This window comes from Phyllobates terribilis, unplaced genomic scaffold, assembly GCF_046119375.1.
Source record: "Phyllobates terribilis strain yellow unplaced genomic scaffold, ASM4611937v1 Scaffold_5__5_contigs__length_657084704, whole genome shotgun sequence".
Taxonomy (NCBI): Eukaryota; Metazoa; Chordata; class Amphibia; order Anura; family Dendrobatidae; genus Phyllobates; species Phyllobates terribilis.
Genome location: NW_027362765.1, coordinates 316112501 through 316133699, shown reverse-complemented (window position 1 = coordinate 316133699; position 21199 = coordinate 316112501). Strand labels below are relative to the sequence as shown.

General features: G+C 41.1%; 2 protein-coding genes across 3 annotated transcripts in view; one reads left to right on the top strand and one right to left on the bottom strand.

Annotated features, from left to right (window-relative positions):
* The window catches only part of LOC141273092 (uncharacterized), a 39476-nt gene extending 18858 nt beyond the window's left edge, over positions 1 to 20618 (top strand). Inside the window, exons 7-12 of one of the 2 annotated variants that reach the window (XM_073684466.1) lie at positions 1457 to 1554; positions 2084 to 2201; positions 12462 to 12548; positions 17443 to 17589; positions 18727 to 18828; positions 19176 to 20616. In XM_073684466.1, the coding sequence (XP_073540567.1) occupies positions 1457 to 1554; positions 2084 to 2201; positions 12462 to 12548; positions 17443 to 17589; positions 18727 to 18828; positions 19176 to 19876 (1253 nt within the window). In that variant the 3' untranslated portion in view covers positions 19877 to 20616. Of the gene's footprint in view, positions 1 to 1456; positions 1555 to 2083; positions 2202 to 12461; positions 12549 to 17442; positions 17590 to 18726; positions 18829 to 19175 lie in introns of both variants that reach the window. The other variant, XM_073684467.1, reaches the window with a different exon arrangement.
* Positions 14004 to 17024, bottom strand: LOC141273096 (uncharacterized). The gene is made up of 2 exons (XM_073684475.1): positions 16542 to 17024; positions 14004 to 15669 (listed from the first exon to the last, which is right to left on the bottom strand). Exon 2 carries the CDS (start codon positions 15280 to 15282, stop codon positions 14500 to 14502), a length of 783 nt encoding a protein of 260 aa, XP_073540576.1. The 5' UTR covers positions 15283 to 15669; positions 16542 to 17024; the 3' UTR covers positions 14004 to 14499.
* Positions 20619 to 21199: the final 581 nt, after the last annotated feature.

Genomic DNA, 21199 nt, shown 5'->3' with positions numbered 1-21199 from the left:
GTTTAGTGGTGCTTGGGTTTCAGCTTTCCTTACCTTGACCATGTCTGAGCACTGAACACCTTGTACTTCTGTGTCTTGTTCAGTGGTGGTCGGATTTCAGTCCTCCTTACCTCGACCATGTCTGAGCACTGAACACCTTGTACTTCTTGGGTTCTCCAGAGAGGTTGCAGTTCTGGAATATGACAGCACTGGTGGATAATGGGTTCCTGGTCCCTTCACGTTTGATTCTTCTCACATCTGTGGCAGTTAATGTGCCTCTTTTTTTTCTCCACACATTTTTTTTGTGACCCAGTTGACTATTTGCAACAAAATTTTGATGATTCTGTGATTATGCCCCAATATCTTAGGAATTTCAAGAGTGTTGCATCCCTCTATAAGACTTAACAATTTTTTACTTTTCAGAGTCAGCTGAATCTCCTTTTTTTGCTTGAGGAAAACAAGCTGCCGAATAACTCTGCACACCTTGATAAAGGGTGATGATAACCTTAGGCCACAGCCTCCAAGACTTGTCCCTGTACTGTACTGTGCTGGGCTGTGAAGTTGGTAAACCAAACCTCCGACTCCTCAGTTTCTATGACACCGACTCCATGACTCCGACCCCCTCATACATGGCTCATGTTTAAGTGATAAATTTACTGTAGCACAGATTCATCTCAGCTAAAAGTCTAGACCCTTAGATCAGGAATAGGACAGACATTTATAGGACATTTCATAACTTTACCAAATTCTTATGAAAAAATATTCCCCACAAAGTGCACTGAACTACTGTACCCAATTTATTATATATTTTAGGAGTCAGAGTTGGTCCATTTCATACTGACTCCGACTCCACCAAAATGGGCTCTGACTCTGACTCCACAGCCCTGGCTGTGTGTCCCTGTAACTGGGGTTCCTATGGGTGTTCACCCGAGATCTTTTAAGATGTTTTGGTTGACAAATTATGTAAGAAAAAAAAATCACATCAAAATATCAGGGAAAAAATGTTCCCCATGATAAAAAATGAAAATGACAAAATCCAGAAAAAAAATGTTTTTCTTTGACATATAAATTACGTTCTAGTACATAAATGAGAAAAACGACACATATTGGGTATCCACATGACCATAATAGCTTGAAAAGTTCATTCAATAAGTTGTTTGGTGTGAAGCATGAACAGCAAAAAAAAACTTTCATTGCAAGAAAAAGCATATAGATGACACGGTAATGTATGTATTCCCCTAAATAATATTTCTTCATCATAAAGCAAAGCGTTCATACCGTCACATCAGCAAGAGAAAAAACCAAATTATGACTGCTAGAATGTGGAGAGGAAAAAAATGGATGGTCATTAAGGGGTTAAAGGAATGTCCTTACATATAACCCATTGGGAGAGCTGCTGCTTCTTAGCAGCTGTATGTTTTGGATAATTGGGGTCATTTCCCCAACCATATTGTTTATTTTGCTGTTTTTTCTTCAGGAGCTTCCAGTAGCAGCATTTCTCCAGACAAACCTCACTGTCCTTCTTCACTTGAGAATTCCTCAGAAGATAATGGCATTATCCTGCACGATAACCAGGTAAAGTACAGAATTACTGATGGCGCTCTGCCATCGCTGGGATACAGACATCTCAGGAGTTTTGGTGACTTACAAGCCTCTGCCACACATGCAAAGTTGTTCCAAATAAAGGCGCCCAATAATAACGCTTTAGTAATCTTGTGAGAATAAACTAATCACAAAGTATATCCTGCTGGGCCCGCAGTGATCAGCAGTAGTCCGTGGGCAAATCAGTGTGATGTCTGTGTAATGCACAGCAGCTCTTGGGAACTGCAAGTGAATGGATATGAAGGAGTAATAATTGATTTGAAAAATGTTCAGGTGGGACAGGTTCGACTTTAGAATTATATGTAATTTTTTATGAGTATTCTCATATAAATACAAATTTATAATGCTAAAAGCATATTAAAGGGGTTGCTAAGCCAAGTCATTTTTTTAATTCCGCTCAGGCAGCCCATTTAATAGTAAAATAATTAAAGTACAGGCGAGAAATTACATTGTGATTGCTAGTATTGTTATATATTGTTTTCCACCTTCCCTTATTATTCAGTGTGATGATTTTGATGATCTTAAGATTGCAATAAAATCTCTTGAAGATGGAGAAGAGATGAGAAATTGGGATAATAAGCTGTTTCAGGAAGAGGAATTTCCTAAAAGCCACAAAAGAGGTGACCTGTTAATATTCTTTGTTTCTCCAAAGTTTTTTTTAAAATCAAATGTTTTTTATTGATTTTTATAAAGATTTACACAAAGGAAAAAACAACAACTACCAGACAAACATTGGAGAAACACAGTTCTCCACCCCCCAACCTTAAGAAGCATTAAACATGAGTTATTTATACATCCTGGCCCTGCAAAACCAGCATAATTAGATGAACAAGTATTTGAACATGGTAACAATACTCAATCCAATTACATATAACTTGTGGAAGTACTAATAACATTTTTATTAATTTTCAGAGAAGTTTAATTTGAGGCATCATATAAACGTAATTCAAAGCAAGCCGAGGCAAAATCTCCTCAGTTCCCTAGATATCAAACCAGAGCCATCAATCCATAGACCCTATATCTTGTCAAATTTATAGATAGCATCTCTTTTTAGGTATATGCCTTTTTCCAGATTTACTAGCCAGTTAACTTTATCAATAAATTCTGATATCATAGGCTCCTGATCTGCTATCCATTTTTGGGCTATCAATTTTCTTGCCATATATAACATACGTGCCGTCGCAATTTTGCCGTACTCATCAATAGTTACATCTTCAACATATCCCAGTATACATACTAATGCTGAAAGCTCTACGTCAATTGAATAAACCCTGTTAATCATTGCTACAACACTCTTCCGAAAGGACACAAAGTTAGGACAGTTCCACATCATATGAAGCATATCTGCTATGCTAGTTTTGCATTTAGAACAGTGGGGACTTGAACGAAATCCTATGTGAAATAAGAATTGAGGTGTCCTGTATACATGGTGTATCACATATATATGGGACAGTCTATGGCAGGGGTCTCAAACACGCGGGCTGCATGCGGCCCTTCAGGCTGCTTCATGCGGCCTGCAGGCACCATAAACCCTGATCGCGGCCCGGTAGAGGAGCTGCCGGCAGCTGCGCTTCAGTTCAGTGTATTGCCACGCAGAGACCGGCTCTCAGCACAGCAATACCAGTGCCAGCCGCCGGCCTATTAGAGGCCAGCAGCTGACGTCTGCGTCCCAGCGCAGCGGCGTATGACGTCACTGACACGCGCAGATGTCCGCTGCTGCCCTCTGATAGGCCTGCGGCTGGCACTGGTATTGCTGTGCTGAGAGCCGGTCTCTGCGCGGCAATACACTGAACTGAAGTGCAGCTGCCGGCAGCTCCTGTACCGGGCCGCGATCGGGGTCTATGGTGCCTGCGGGCCACAGGTGCAGAAAGGACGCCAAGGGAACAGAGGGTAGATGAGAAGAATCTTTTTTTTTTTTCTCTTGTATGTGTAGAATGGCACAAGGGACAGTCCTCCAAGATGGGGACCTGGCTGGGGACAGTCCTCCAAGATGGGGGACCTGGCTGGGGACAGTCCTCCAAGATGGGGGACCAGGCTGGGGACAGTCCTCCAAGATGGGGGACCAGGCTGGGGACAGTCCTCCAAGATGTGGGACCAGGCTGGGGACAGTCCTCCAAGATGGGGACCAGGCTGGGGACAGTCCTCCAAGATGGGGACCAGGCTGGGGACAGTCCTCCAAGATGGGGACCAGGCTGGGGACAGTCCTCCAAGATGGGGACCGGTATGTGACATTATGACAAGATGGGGACAAAGATGGGGGACATTACAAAATGCAGACCATGGTGGGGCACATTACTACAAGATTTTGGCGGAAAAACTTCAAAATTAAGCATGAAAAATATTTTGCCACTAAAAATGCTGCTTTATATCTAAACTAAAGTAAACAAAAAAAGTGCATGTTTTATTATCGCCACATCCATAACGACCGAAGCTATAAAAAATAACACAGCAAAAATGTTCAAAAGGTGTATAGAAAAAAAAATGGTATCACTAAAAATGTCACTTTGTCCTGCAAAGAATGCGGCCCCCCAAATTAAATTTTTTTATGTGTGTGGCCCATATAACCAGCCGAGTTTGAGACCCCTGGTCTATGGGATTCACTTAAAGACAGCTGTGGAACTCTTTCCAGTATTTCTGACCAGTGATTTTCCTCTATGGGTCCCATTACACTCTCCCATTTCTCTTTTGATCACATCGGCTGGTTTGTCAATATAATGTCTAAGAGAATGTTATAAAGTAATGAGATCAGTCCATGAGAACTGTGTAGATTAGCTATTCTCTGTGTTATTGAGTTTCGGGGTACCCCTCCTTCCAAAACAATGCCTTACGCCCGATATGCGTGCCTAAATTGTAAGTATTTGTAGAATTCAGAGTGAGGTAACCCATATTCGCTTTGCAGCTGTGAGAATTCCTTAATCACATCACCTATCAGCACTTGATTAAGTCTGTTTAAACCCTTGGAGCTCCAGGAGCCAAATCCCACCAGTTGATATAGATTTGGAAGCCATGGAGTTTCCATAATGAAGTCAATTGCGAAACACCTTCTATTCCTTGTAATTTTTTCACCGTCCGCCAAAGTTTGACATAACAGCATAGCCGGTATTTTGCCTCCAAGTGTCCCCCTCCCCTAGGGTCGTCCCATCCCCGAATATGTTGAAGCGGAGATGCCACATAATATACCCATGGGTTAGGAACCACAAGCCCTCCCATTCTTTGCAATGTTTCCAGTTTAATTCTCGGAGTCTGTTTGCCCCATATTAATTTTCTAAACTCCTGACTGACTTTAAAGAAAACCTCTGATTTATCCATATTGGGGAGTTGTGTAGAACATGCAGCAATTGTGGCATCCAGATCATTTTGACCAGGTTAGTACAGCCCACAACCGACAACGGTAACTTAGACCAGGCGCCTAGTTTACCTCTAAACTGGATCAAGATTCAACTTCTCATCATTTATTTTTGCCAATTATATTGATGCCTAAATATTTAAACTCCGATACCACTTGTAAACCCGAGTTAATGTAGTGGGAAGCATTCTCATCTGTATTATCCAATAGAAGTATAACTGATTTGCTCCAATTCATCTTCAGGCCAGAGTATTTTCCAAATGTTTCTATCGTTTCCATTGCTATAGGAAATAATAAAGTGTCATCAGCATACAACGCGACCTTCTCTTCACTATTCCCTCTGCGAAACCCAACTGGACGATCCCTGATAACTGATGCCAGGGGTTCAATGGCCAGTGCAAAGAGAGGGGGGTGCAATGGGCACCCCTGCCGCTTACCACTACTCAGTCCAAAAGCCGGGGAGAAGTGTCCATTTACCCGTATTCTAGCCATCGGCCTACCATACTGCAGTTTAACCCATGAAATAAAACTAGGTCCTATACCAAACTTTTCCAACATCATCCATAAATATTCCCACTCAACAGAATCAAACGCCTTAGCGGCTTCCAGAGAACATACAGCCCTGTCCCCATCACCATCCACTGGCAACTGAAGATTAAGAAACAATCTCCCGATATTAACAGCTTTGGATCTAGCAGGCATGAAGCCTGACTGGTCAGTATGGATAACTGTAGAAATTACTGTATTCAATCTAGACGCCAGAAACTTCACAATAATTTTAACATCAGTTGACAATGAAGATATCGGCCTGTATGAGTCAGGGATTAAAGGGTCTTTACCTGGCTTAGGTATGACTATCACCGCCTCTTGCATTGAATGGGGTAGGGTTCCCCCCCTCACCGCCTCCTCCAGGGTAACCAGTAAGTGGGGAAGTAGAATATTTCCAAATTTCTTATATATTTCTGTGGGAAGCCCGTCTAGTCCTGACGATTTGTTATTAGCCATAGAGGCTACTGCCATTTGTAACTCCTCCAGCTGTAGTGGTCTATTTAAAAATTCTTGATCTTTACTGCTGAATGTCGGTAGTTTGATTTCCCTCAAGTAGGATAAGATCTGTTCTCTATTAAATTGCAGTTTGGATGTATATAAATCTTTATAAAATTCTAGCAGAGTGTTTGAGATCAGGTCAGTCTGATTTACTACCACTCCTTCCCTGTTCTTCAAAGCACCAATAAAAGAATTCCCCATCTGGGCTCTTGCTATCACAGCCAGTAAGTGTCTTGCCTTCTCCCCCTCCTCAAAGAAGTGTGTCTGGGGAAACATGCGTTTATTTTTAGTTTTTTCCTTTATATGTGTGGTGTACGCTTCTTGTGCCTCTCCCCACTCCATCAGGTCCTCTTTTACACCGGTTAGTCCAACTTTCTCTTCTGTAGATCTAACTCTATCCTGTAAAAACTCCCCGATCTGTTAATGGCCTGTATTAAGACTCCTCGTAAGCACGCTTTCATGGCATCCCATAATGTGTTGTGCGACACTCGTTTGTCGTTTTCCTTAAAATAATGTTCTAAGGTAGATGTGATCAGTGTAATATCTATAATTTGAGGCCAGAAGGGATTCATGGCCCACATCAGAAAATCCAGCGGCCTGGGTGAAAAACAAAGAGTAGTCAGCAAGTGTGAATGCTCTGATAGCGCTCTGGGCAAATATTCCACTGTTCTTACCAAGGGGGAAATATGTTCTGTGCCCAATACCATATCAATACACGATAATGTTTTATGTGTCTTAGAATAGCAAGAAAATTGTCTAGTGTTAGGATATTTGAGACGCCATATGTCCACTAATGATAGTATTTCTCCAAACTTCGTTAAGGGGGCATTTTTGTAGCAGTGTCTGCTTTATATCTATCCCAATATGGATGAACAACATTATTGAAATCTCCCATGCAATGGACTGGAACTCCGGGTATCTTATTCATTAGTGAAGCAATATTTTTCAAAGTAATGTTGTTATATGGTGGAGGAACATAGACTGCCACAAGTAGAATTTCTTTTGTGAATATTTTACAGTGGATTCTCACAAATCTGCCTTCTCCATCTATCTTGGAATCAATTAATTCAAAAGGGATAGTCCTGTGTACTAGGATGCTAACCCGCCTAGAATATGTGGAGAAGGTAGAGTGGAAGCTGTGGCCTATCCATGAATGTTTCATGCCCACAACACTCTTTCCCAAAGTGCGTTTCCTGCAGACGCAGGCAGGTGATCCCGGATATATTCCATGACCGCCGCTCTCTTTAAGGAGTCCCCCAGACCTCTGACATTCCATGAGAGGAATTTTACTTTATCAGCCATTATATCTAGTTATATAGGGATTGAAAAATACAGGTGACTTGTAAGGTATCCCCCTTTCTCTTCCCTTTTATAACCCTTTTTACAGTATTTCCACTTAGTCTGCTTGACCGCTAGTATTTGCAGAACCAGACAACAAGTTGTAGAGACAAAAACCCCACAAACACATTTAAACAAGTAAACATTAATCCATCCATTCAATCTGGATGAAGAAAGGCACCAGTCCATCCTTTAACCGTATACAAGGCAAGCGAACAATCAACCTAAAACGAAAAAGGTTAAACACTTCCTGGGGGCCTGCAATATTCGGATATAGCTCAGGATAGTTGTGTCCACTGGGCCGTGGGCTAGGCTGTAAAGGATATGACCCCAACAGTCAATCGGGAAACTCTGATGGTATATATCTTTAATTATTCAGCTTCAAAGTTACTGATTTTGATGGATCTTCTGCTCATTCAGATCAATCCAACCGAGTGCGTCTTTCGGATGTTCAAAAGAGAAAGGCTCTCCCAGAGCCGCCACTCTAAGTTTCACAGGGTAAATCATGGAGTATGAGGTTTGCAGACTACGCAGCCTTTGTTTTACATCCAGAAACTGCGCCCTACGTTTTGAAACTTCAATGGAGTAATCCGGAAAAAAAGGAAATTCTTTCAATAGAAAGCCTTAAGGATGGCATCTGTGTCTTCGTAGTGCAGCAGCTTTATTAATACTGGACGTGGAGGGGCCCCTGGTGGCAATGTCCAGTTTGGCACCCTGTGCTCCCTTTCCACAGCAAAGAGGGCAGACAGGCAATCAGTCCCAAATAAAGAACGTAACAATGTCTCGGTACTCATTTGGATTATTGTTCTCAGTTTTTTCAGGGACACCAATCACTCTTATATTATTTCGCCTGAGTCTGTTCTCTAAAGCATCTGTTTTATCTAATAGGGCCATTATTTGTTTGTCATGTCTCTGGCAGTCTCTTATTATCTGTAGCTGTTTGTCCTCCATATCACTGATTCTGCCCTCTGCTGCTGTAGTGCGTTCATTAATTTTTTGTAGCCCGTGCCTCATAAAAGAAAGTTCCTCTTTAATCTCTCCCATCTGACTGTTACATGAGGTTAAAGCAGCTCCATACTGTGTTACAGCCATAAAAACATATTTTATTGTGGGCTCATTAATGTGTTGAGCTGTATTATGATGGGAAGCAGTGATTTCTGTCTCAGGGTGAAGGGCACAGGAATTTGCAGAGACCTTATCAGCAGTGTTATTGAAATCCTCTGAGAGCACAGAGAAAGGATTAGACACCTCAATGATTTGTGTCTGTGCCTCATTGCCAGTGCAGGCTCCTGTGCTTGGAGCTCTAAGAAATCCAGCCAGCCTCAGTGCTGTGCCTGCAGACACTGACTTCCCTATTCTGGTACCTGCTGCAGAGGAGCCTGCGCCATCTTGGATGTCTCTACTCCCTCCTGCTGCTGCTCCTCTAGCCGTGATTGCTACTCCTATGCACACCGGTAAGTGCTAGGACATGTATAGAAGGGGTAATACCGCTTTTTATGAGTTAGAGCCCAGTGGATTCTCCGGCAGGCTGCTTATCCCAGGAGCTCTTCTAGCACACTTCCACTCACATGTCTGGCCAGGCCACGCCCCCCAGTTTCTCTTTAAAGTTAGTTTTTCCGCTATGTAATAAATTTATTGCTAGACAGAGGGGGTGTTCTGATTTTTTTTGGGCTTGTTGCCAAGGATATAGTCTACCAAGGCCTGGCCAAGCATGCACAGTAGTTACATTCCAGGAGACCTCAGTCAGCATTCCGCAGTCCATTAATTTCTATGCAGCAGTTTGCTGCTACCCTCTCTCCCCCTGCCTCTCAGCTCCTGACTGATGTTCTCTTAACACTCCTGCATACTCACATTCACCTCCACCTCCCTTGAGCCAGCAGTTTACAGAGCAGGTCTCCTAATCATGACTCTCCTGAGCCATGTGCTTGTTCAAATGCACTGCTGAATCTATATGAAAATGTTCTGATAACAGTGGAGATTTCAGAACACTAACAGACTGATAATGTGTGTTGTACCAGTACTAAGCTACTCACTAGAATTCTTACTTAAGGAGGAGCACCTGCCCCCTAATCAACAAGGAAGTAAGGAGACTGCAGAGCTGGGAGCTGCTCAAGATATAACTTGAGAATACCTCTTTAACCCCTTTCCGACCTTGTCAGTAATAGTACGTAGCTGTGCCCTGGGACTTATGGACCAGCTACATACTAATATGCGCACTGCGATCGCGCCCGCACACAAGCGGTGCGGGGCGATTGCCAACGGGTGACAACTGACACTCGGTGCTATGTGCCAGGAGCAGTCCCGCACCGCTGCTGGCACATTAACCCCCGCAATGCTGCAATAGAAGTCAATCACAGCATTGCTGGGGCAAGGGGAGGTAAGCGCCTGTACTCGCCTCCTCTCCGGCGTCCTGCGGTGTCTGCGGCGGCTCCCGGATGTTGTCATGACGACCCGATGTCATCATGACAACATCCGGGTCACCAGACAGCAGGAAGTTACTTTGGTCATGTGCAGTGCACGACCAAAGTAACTTCTCCCTGTGTGCCGCTCTGACAGGCTGCATGGCATAGGGAGCTGCTGCTCTCTATGCTATACAGTTGATCAGGCTGCAAAAAGTGAAAGTCTCATAGTGGGACAAAGTGTAAAAGTAATTAAAAGTGCCAGAAAGTGAAAAAAAAAATTGTAAAAATATATATATATAAAAAAAATAATCCCCAAAAAATAAAAATATATTGTACCCATAATATTTATTTATTATGGAAAAAAATAAAATAAACCAATAAGTACACTTATTTGGTATCGCCGCGCCTGGAAAGGCCTGACCTATAAAACTGTCACACCCTTTATTGAACACGGTAAAAAAAAAAAAAACTAAGCAAAAAACGATGCTTTACCATCATACCGACAAACAAAAAATGGAATAAAACGCGATCAAAAAGACGAATGCAAATAAAAATGGTACCGCTGAAAACGGCATCTTGTCCCGTAAAAAATAAGCCATCATACAGCTCCATCATCCGAAAAATAAAAAAGTTATAGCTCTCAGAATAAAGCGATGCAAAAACAATTCTTTTTTTTCTATAAAATAGCTTTTATTGTGTAAAAGCTCCAAAACATAAAAAAACTATATAAATGTAGTACTGCATACCGAGCCGAAGAATAAAGCTGCCTTATCAATTTTACCACACACTGAACGGAATTGTTGGTTTTTGTTTATTTTGCCTCCCAAAAAACGGAATAGAAAACGATGAAAAAATGTCATTTGGCCCAAAATGGTAGTAATAAAAATGTCAACTTGTCCCGCAAAAAACAAGCCATCACATGACTCGTCGGCTGAAATATGGAAAAATTATAGCTCTCAAAATATGGCAATACAAAAACTAGTCTTTGCAAAAAAAAAAGGCGTCTTTTAGTGTGTGACAGCTGTCAATCATAAAAAAACGATATGAATCTGGCATCACTGTAATCTCACCAACCAGAAGAATGAAGTTGTCTAATCACTTATACCGCACGAGGAACGGCGTAAATAATAAACTCTAGGGTTAGGGTTGGGCTAGGGTTAGGGTTGTGTTGGGGTTGGGATTTTTACAAAATTAAAGAAAAAAAATGACAATATGGCGAATAGTGTCACTTGAGCACCTGCGATACATGGTGCATACCTGAGTACCCGATGCAAACTCAAGTAGCGAGCACTTGCACTCAAGACTTATGAAAACTTATTCAATATGATGACCTAATGTTATCAAATTCTGTGTCGTACCTCTGGGTTCAAAGTGTTCACTATACCCCTTGATAAAATCTTTGAGGGGTCTAGTTTCCAAAATGGAGTCACTTCTGGGGGGTTTCCACTGTTTAGGCGTGTCAGGGGCTCTCCAAACGCTGCGTGGTGTCCGCTCTTGATTCCAGCCAATTTTGTGTTCAAAAAGTCACACAGTGCTCCTTCCCTTCTGAACTCTGCCATGAGCCCTAACAGTGTATTTTCCCCACATATGGGGTATCGGCGTACTCAGGAGAAATTGCACAAATGTTTTTGGGGTCCATTTTCTCCTCTTACCTTTGTGAAAATAAAAAATTTGGGGCTAAAACATCATTTTTGTGGAAAAAGTTTGATTTTTTTATTTTCACGTCGCCATGTTTATAAACTTCTGTGAAGCATCTTGGGGGTTCAGGGTGCTCACTACACATCTAGATAAGTTCCCTGAGGGGTCTAGTTTCCAAAATAGTGTCACTTGGGGGGGGTTTCCATTGTTTAGGCACATCAGGGGCTCCCCAAACGTAACATGGCGTCCGCTAATTATTTAAACAAATTTTACATTCAAAAAGTGAAATGGCGCTCCTTCCCTTCCGAACCCTGCCGTGCACCCAAACAGTGGTTTCTCCTACATATGGGGGTATCGGCGTGCTCAGGAGGAATTGCACAACAAATTTTGGGGTCCATTTTTTAATGATACCCTTGCGAAAATAAAAAAAATTGGGGTCTAAAGTAACTTTTCTGTGAAAAAAAAATAAATGTTCATTTTTTTTTTCCACATTCCAAAAATTCCTGTGAAGCACCTGAAGGGTTAATAAACTTCTTGACTGTGGTTTTCAGCACCTTGAGGGGTGCAGTTTTTAGAATGGTGTCACTTTTGGGTATTTTCTGTAATAAAGGCCCCTCAAAGTCACTTCAAATAAGATGTGGTCCCTAAAAGAAATGTTGTTGTAAAAATGAAAAATCGCTGGTCAACTTTTAACCCTTATAACTTACTAACAAAAAAAATTTTGGTTCCAAAATTGTGCCGATATAAAGTAGACATGTGGGAAATGTTATTTATTAACTATTTTGTGTGACATATCTCTCTGATTTAAGGGCATGAAAATTCAAAGTTTGAAAATTGCAAATTTAGCTGTAGAGGAGGAAATGTTATAATGTGGATCATTACAGGAAAATATAAAAGAAAAAAACTAAACTTTGTGAAATATATTTGTAATACCCATATGATAGAAATCATTTCTTATGTTATGATACATTCCTTTTCACTATATATTATGGTGTTTTTTCTTCATTAATAAAGTGAAAACTGACCCTTTTTATTACTCAGACGTGACATTCAGCACAGAACATATTTTGTATTAGTAATATTCTTTTTACATAATATTTATTATACAGGGTGGGTTTGTAAGAAGTCTGTGACTGAGAAAGTGAAAACCCCACAACTCCACCAAACAGAAAAAGAGAAGGTGCCTGAGGAAAGAGGTTAGTTGTCCATTTTCAGAGAAATGTTGTGGATTTGTGTAGTGGAAGATTGATTGGTTCTTTCTACACCATTTTCACTCTTATGGTCTCCTGTATTGCCATATGTGAAAAGGTTACGCAAGAGTTAAAAGTGAAAAAAACATGGTTCCTTTGCTCCACAAACAGCGCCACCCTTCTCCATATGATGTGTTTGGTATTGCAGTTCAGACATTTTTTTAACAAATAGAACTGAGCTAAAATACAAAACATGGGCAGATTTATAAAACCCGTCTAAAAGAAGAACGGTCTTTGTTGCCCATAGCAACCAATCACAGCGCAGCTTTCATGTTCCCAAAGCAATTTACAAAATAAAAGCTAAGCTCTGATTGGTTACTATGGGCAACAAGGACATATTTTCTTTTAGACTGTATTGATAAATGAGGCCTACAGCCTGGAGAGAAGAGACAAAGTAGCCATGTTATCTGTTCTTATACAACATGGACATTTGCCAACTACTGGCCAGCTCCAGTCCTGTCCAGCCATAGAAATTAACTGCGGTAATAGTCTCTCTGTGTTATAAATATGACTACTCCTCCGATCAAGCTGCAGGCTGCAGTATAGAGGTCATGGTCATTGTATTCTGGGGGCTCTTTTGGCCTCATTAACGCCCTCTCCCTGCTATATGTGCATATGGATAGTTTCTACAATTAAATCTGTAATCCGAACATTCAGAATAAGGTCACGGCCCCACTATCCAGGGCTGTGGAGTCGGTAAGCCAAACCTGTGACTCCGACTCCTCAATTTCCCTTACACCGACTCCACGACTCCGACTCCCACATATATTGCTTATATTTAATTGAAAAATTTATTGTAGTACAATGTGAACATCAGACATTTAATCATTTTTATGATACAGTAATCAAGATATTTAGATAGAATATAATATATATTTATTGGAATACAACTTTAGAAAACAAGACTGTAATAAATTGTAAATATGTAATACACTATGTAATATCGATTACATATATAACACTATGTAATAAACTATGTAAGTGGCAAAAAACAGTTTTCATCAAAAACATACTAAATAACATTTGTGCAGTCTATGAATTTGTTCTAAGAAATAGAATTGCCTCCATCAGATCCTCCTTCATAGATGACCTCAAATCTGACCTAATAATTTTAAGGCTAGAGAACAACCTCTCTACACTAACTTGGGTTGGAGGCAAAGCCGTAACCACATGGGCAACATCTCTAACAATTTCCGGGTATAAAGAAATTGCCTCATGCACAGTCAGTTTTGATGAACGGTTGAATTTTTCTATTTCTTTGAGAGCAAGTGAAACATTTTGCTGAAATATGGTCAATCTGCTTGCTATAGTGAAATCTTTTTCCTTGCGGCAACGCTTTGCCTGCTCCATGTCATCCAAATACCTGATGAGGATGAAGATATGGCAGCAGTAGCACAGTCAGGAGGACCCAAGTCCTCTTGCTCCTGGCAGTCCTCCTGTAGGCCACTCATCCTAACTGCTACCTCGGTCAGAGCTTCTTTTCCTTTAGTAAGCTGTTGATCATAAAGCAGTATATGATGACTTGGGTCCACATAAACAGCTGCCAGAAAAATTGTATTTTCCAATAGCTGTGTCTCTCTCCGTTTCATTGAAGCAGAAATGCCATCTGCGATTAAACCACCTCTTTGGGACAGGCAAAATAGCAAGTTCTTCCACTCCCTTATCAAAATGCCAGGAGTTAAATCCTTAGCTTGTAAATTTTTAGTCACGGTAAATGCGTGATTAAGCAATTCCTTCAATTCAGCCACCTGTGTCCATTGACCTTCATTTAGGGTTACCTGACGGTTCGCCATATCTATAAGAAACGGTTTTAGTTCAAACAATCGCTCAATCATTAAATAAGTGCTGCCCCACCGAGTGGCTTGATCGACAATTGCCCCTTTCAAAGCACATCTCTTCAAGATGGAATCAATTTTAGGGGTTCTGGCAGCAATAACAATTTCCTCACTTTTCCAATCAGATTTTCAGCATGTCCCTCTTGCAGACTATCTCTTATTGCCAGCTGCAGCCTGTGCACAACACAGCCCATGTGATGAATATGAAAGTGTTTTGAAGCAGCTTCAACAAGATCATCTATTTCTAAAATATAATTTTGCTGTTCTTCTGTTGTAATATCTGTTTGTTCCTCAGTTACATGAACAGCACTGTGACCTTCCATCTCAAACATACTGAATCCTACATTTTCTTCTAGCTGTTGTTCATTCCTCTCATTCATCAGTTTAATTGTACTTATTACGTTTGAGGCATTGTCCGTTACAATAGCAAGAACCTGTTCTTTTTTGAGTTCGTAATCTTGCAGAACTTTTTCCACTAAGGCCTGGAGAATCTGGCTGGTGTGATGAGCTTTAGTATCTTTTACTGCCAGTTTCTTGGTAACAATTTCTTTGTTGTCACATACATATCGAACATTGATGGCAAAATAGTTCACTCTGTGACGTGTGCAGGCAACCATTTTAAGAAACATGGAGCGTCTTTTGAGAGTCTTTTTAAGACCTTCCTTTTGTTTAAGGGCTTCTTCAATCACTAATTTTCTAGTACTTTCTCTTTCCAGAGAAACACCAAGTTTGCGAGCCATTTCTCCATTAAGAGCTGTAAAAGCTGGTCGTGCAAATAATGATAATGGTACACCGTCCTTCACAACAAGCTGGATGAGCAGTCTTTTAAACATATCTGCTGTCATTGTTACAGTAACTTAGTCACTTACAAAATCTCTTGTTAATGATGTTTGAGATGCTCTTTCCTCCTTTGCCTGGCAGGAAGTGCTGGGCGCGGGGTTCTTGGTGCTGCTGTTATCTTTCTCAGTCACAGCTTTGAAAACTTCTGGGTGGAAGCCTTGTAAATGTCTTTTTAGATTAGAAGCTCTTGTAGGAGCATTTTTATCACTGCCTGACTATGCACTGATTTTGGCATCACAGCATTTGTTTTCCTCTGGGTCACTTGTCATACATTGACACCCAAAATATTTTTCATCTTGAGTCATTGTGAAATGCTCAAATACAGCTGACTTCATGGGGAGCTTCTTAGACATGTTGTAATCATATAAATTCATTCTCAAAATAATTTTGTCCTTTAAAATAAAATAATGTATATTATAATTCCAGCAAGAACAGGGAACCATGTACAGTGGGGAAAATAAGAATTTGATACACTGACAATTTTGCAAGTTTTCCCACCTACAAAGAATGGAGAGGTCTGCAATTGTACACTTCACCTGAGAGGCAGACTAAAAAAAATCCAGAAAATCACATTGTATGATTTAAATAATATGCATTTTATTGCAAGAAATACGTATTTGATACAATAGAAAAACAGAACTTAATATTTGGTACAGAAACCTTTATTTGCAATTACAGAGGTCAGACATTTCCTGTAGATTCTGTTTCTCTCAGGTGAAGTGTACCTATGATTGAAAATTTCAGACCTCTCCATTCTTTGTAGGTGGGAATCGACAGTGTATCAAATACATACTTTCCCCACTGTATAATTTTAGATAGAAATAAAACAAACTTTGCATAAATCAATAGTACAGATGTAAAGTTTGGAAAATATGTTATTAGATAGCTTTACTTTGAATTTCCAATCTCAGGCTTTTCTTAGGGTACAGCTCACTAAATGCTTCACAGTCTATGAAGAGGGGAGGAGGGAGGGAGCAAGTTTGTTGTGTATCCAGGAACAAAGAAACTGATAACAGAGCTAATAACTTGATGTTTTGGCTTCTATACCTATACAAGTCCTCATATAAGTCCTCATCAATCCTGTTGCTGTATTTTCCCTGTATATTGTATGTATATTGTATAGAAGCTAGCTTCCCAAAAGTATATGAGCTCAAAGAAAAAAAACAAACAAGCATCAAGCATACAGAGAGAACATACAGTATACTGGACTATTGATTTATGCACAGTTTATTGAAAGTTTAAATATGCTGTAAGAAGTAATTACCTTAATCTTGTTACCCTGTTCACTCTAGCAATTCTTCTGAGATGAGTGCAGGCCTTCCTTCTTTCTGAGTGTGGTTACTTTTTACCTTGTCTGTAGAGGTGAAGCTTCACTGGTGCTGGAGTGCAGCACTGACTTATCTCAGCTAAGACAAAGCCTAGATCCTCAGGCTACATTCACACCATGGGCGTAGCCAGGATCAAAACTAGGGGGGGCAGAACCTCATACTGCACACCTCAGCTGCTGCAGAACCTCATTCTGCACACCCCTACACTTGAAAATAAAGCCTGCACCTTAAGAAGATGTGGTGAATGCAGTATATTTATTCCAACTATCAATTGATGTTGATGTGTTACTGAAGACGAGCAATGCCTGTCGTGGGCGTCCTTTTAGGCAGCTATGAGGTGTACCTGACTGGTGTTAAAAAAAAGGAGTGTTAATCTGTGTGCTACCCGGCTTTCATTCTTTTTGGTACAGATAAGATATGGATAGATAGTGGGATAGATAGTGGGATAGGTAAATAGAGGGATGGATAGATGGAGAGATAGATAGATACAGGGATGGATGGATGGATAAATATATGGATAGATAGATGATAGATAGCCATATGGATGGATAGCTGGAGGGATAAATGAAAGGATAGATGAACGGATAGATGGAGGGATAGATAGAGGGATGGATAGATAGATGCATACATGGAGGGATGGATAGATAGATGCATACATGGAGGGATAGATAGTGTGACAGATGACAGCTACAGACAGCAAATAGTACATTGCACATATTGCACATATAGTTCACACATTGTACAGAGAGCACATAATAATCACCTACAATATTAGCATTAGTTACCTTCCTGTGACAGAGATGAGCAGTAGTACTTTCACTTTCTCACTTTCTCCAGCTCGGGGCCCAGGAATCAGATCCTGTGCAGGGCTGGCACCCCTCCCCCTCCTCTCTCTGGTGAAGACGGCAGAAGACAGGACAGAAGAGGGGAGATTGCCCCCTGCAGTCTGGAGCCGGTGCAGGACAGGAGCACTGCAGCATACAAGTGAGTTTTGATAGGTGCGTGCCCCTGCTTCTAGGGGGGGGGCAGCTGCCCCCTCTTCCCCTCGCTGGCTACGGCCATGATTCACACAGAGCGTTTTTGCGGATCCGTTTTTTCCAGTAAAATGCAGTGACTCTGGGCATCCCAGCGAAGTCGGTGGGTTTCAAGATATGACATTCAGACACATCGTTTTGTGAGGATCCGTTTTTGGGCTAAAAAACGGATCGTCACAAAGAATGAGCATGTCAGTTTGTGCGGCGTTTTTCTAATCTGCTTTTGCTATTGAAAACATTATCTATGAGCTCAAAAACCTTTCAGGTGATGCGGTGTTTTATAAACCTGATCTGCTTTTGCAGCTGAAAAATGTATTCCTCAAAAAACGCAGCAAAAACTCTGTGTGTGAATGTAGCCTTAGATCAAGAATAGAACAGCCATTTATAGGACATTTCATAACTTTCCCAAATTCCTATGAAAAAATATTCAGCACATTCTGCATTGAATTACTGTACCCAATTTATTATATATTTTCGGAGTCGGTCCATTTTATACCGACTCCGACTCCACCAAAATGAGCACCGACTCCGACTCCACAGCCCTGCCACTATCAGTATTCGGTCAGTATTCGATCAGTATTTTTTCTCAGGAGTGGGAGCCAAAACCAGGTGAGGAACAATCAGAGAAAAGGTATAATAGAAACAAGTCACCAATTCTGCATTTATCACCCACTCCTGGTTTTATCTCCCACTCCTGAGAAAAAATACTGACCGAATACTGATAGTGGGGCCGTGGCCTAAATCTCATAATCTGGTGTTGGCAGATTTCTGAATTGTGACTTAAGACCAAAAAAAGTTGCAATTTTCACTCGAGGGGGCGTGTAAAAGCTGAAGAAGCCTCTCTAGACAACAGTATCCTGTCTAAAGATGTCTCAAATTTCTGAAACATTGTGCATCACTTTGATAAATATGGTACATATGACTTTTTCTCATGACAAATCTTTCCTCTAGTCTTTCTTGAAGCTTAAGCTATGACCATCCAATAATCCAGAAATCCATGTGTTCTGATTGGTTTTGGATTATTGGAATATTACTGGACTGATGACTGAAGGAAGACCCATCTAATCGATGCCTTTTATATAACTAGATCTGCCCCACAGAGCAAAGTGCCAGCTTCCATCTGTGATTGCAGTGGATGAAGAGGACATTGGATGCCTGCAGTCTACAGCAAAGTGGGAAATTCATGAAGGTAATTCTACACTTCCTGGTTTAGAAACTTTATTGAAAAGTTACCAACAGTTTCTGATAGTTCTGAAGAATTACCTTAAGGTAATTTGTGGGGATAGGTAACATACAGAAAAGATGGCCCACCCTCCCATTTACATTAGAGTGTTGGCTGAACCCATCAATATCGACAAGTACGGCCGACATTAGACTGATGTGTATGGGAGCCATTACTCTGTGCTGAATATATAGGACAACCTAGATGTCACCTTGTTTATCCTGCTGATTTGATTGTGTCTGATTTCAGTTTTACATGCTAAATGAAAGAAAACAATACAGATTTTCCTCATTTGAACATCTCTCTTCCCACAGACGGGTCAACACATCTCATGACGTCTGGAGGACCACTAGATCTTAAAAGAAAATATACTATAACATCAGGAACGGCATATGATGCGCTGAATGAAACTAACCATCCTGACATAAATGCATACTCCTGCACAGATTGTGGCAAGTGTTTCGCTGAAGTCTTACACCTTGAGAGTCATCAGAAAGTCCACCGTATCCCTGACCTGTTTGTCTGTGCAGAGTGTGGGAAGAGCTTCACAACTTCGTCAGATCTGGACACACACATTAAAGTCCACACAGAAGCAAAGTTGTTTGCTTGTTCAGAATGTGGAAAGTGTTTTACAGTCAAGTCAAACCTGCTTGCCCACAAGGTGGTTCATATGGGAGAGAAGCCTTTTGCCTGTGCTGAATGCGGCAGGCGTTTTACATTGAAGTCCTCCTTCAATACTCACATGTCGGTTCATGCTCTTGAAAAGCCTTATGCCTGCTCCATTTGTGGCAAATGTTTCACCTCCAATGCCCGTCTCGCCTTTCATCAGTCTACACATATAGGGGAGAAAACATATGAATGTGAACAATGCGGGAAAGTGTTTACTGCCAGTGGCAGTCTGAACCGGCACAAAAGAACACACACGGGGGAGAAGCCGTATGCCTGCAGAATTTGTGGAAAGTGCTTCAACAGGGAAACCAATCTCTACAGACACCAGACGATTCACACAAGATGATGATGGTGTTTTCTTGCCTGTAATACAGTACCCCTTGCTATCAGTGGAGAAGTCGGCAGTGAACTGTACAAACTTGTTACTGTAAGGATGGCTGCTCGTTCACCAAGACACCTCAGCCTTCTTGTAAATGATTGCACATCTGTTTTTAAGACGCTGCACTCCAGTTCCTAATTCCTGTTTAGATGAGGAGTCCTTTTATAAGAATAGATATTGATATCCATTTCAGTTTCTTAAAGGAGAGTTCCACCTGATTGTGTCTTCTGGTATATCATGTAAGGACAGTACAGTTTTGCAAAGTATATAGCTATGTATATTAGATTTCCAGCTAATAACTTCACACTAAATAAGCAGAATTCTCTGAGCTGTGTGAAAGGGTCTGGAGCAGCTCATAGCTCGTAGCATTACTTTGAGATGGCGGTGGGGTGTTATATCACTACCACATATAAGGCAATTATTTAGGATGGAATTGCCAATTGAGAGCATCTGAAAGATTACTTTTAACTCATATTGGGTTTGTCTGGTTCATATTAAGAGGGTTATAAACTACTTGTCATTTAATAGTCTGATGCAGAAGGATGTCTTTAGCACGGGCTGTCAGTTTATAACCCCAAGAATGGAAATATTACACTTTATTTTTAATTCTGCATAGTAGTGATGCCATATGATTTGTCATGTTTTGCTTGCCTCAAGTCGTCCTTTATTTGCCCATTTACCTATCCTGTGAATAGTCTATTTGATGTTTCATATCTTCCTGTTATTTTAAAAATAAAAAATATTTAAGCAACATCAGCTGTGGAATTAAAGGTTAGGAGGAAATTCACTCCCCCAGATATTTCCTCAAATAGCCAGAAGATGTTATTGGGATCCTGTAAGCTACACCCCAGCGTACATGGAACCAGAAACAAAAATAAAAGTACCGTATTTTTCACTTTATAAAACGCACCAAGGTTTTAGAGGAGAAAAATAAGAAAAAAAATATCTGTGGCTGATACACTATCATTGAGGGGGATCTGTGGCTGACACACTGTTATTGGGGGGGATCTGTGGCTGTCACACAGTTATTAGGGGGGATCTGAGGCTGTCACTTATTGGAGGGGATCTGTGGCTGACACACTGTTATTGGAGGGGATCTGTGGCTGACGCACTGTTATAGGAGGGGATCTGTGGCTGATGCACTGTTATTGGAGGGGATCTGTGGCTGACACACTGTTATAGGAGGGGATCTGTGGCTGATGCACTGTTATTGGAGGGGATCTGTGGCTGACACACTGTTATTGGAGGGGATCTGTGGCTGACGCACTGTTATTGGAGGGGATCTGTGGC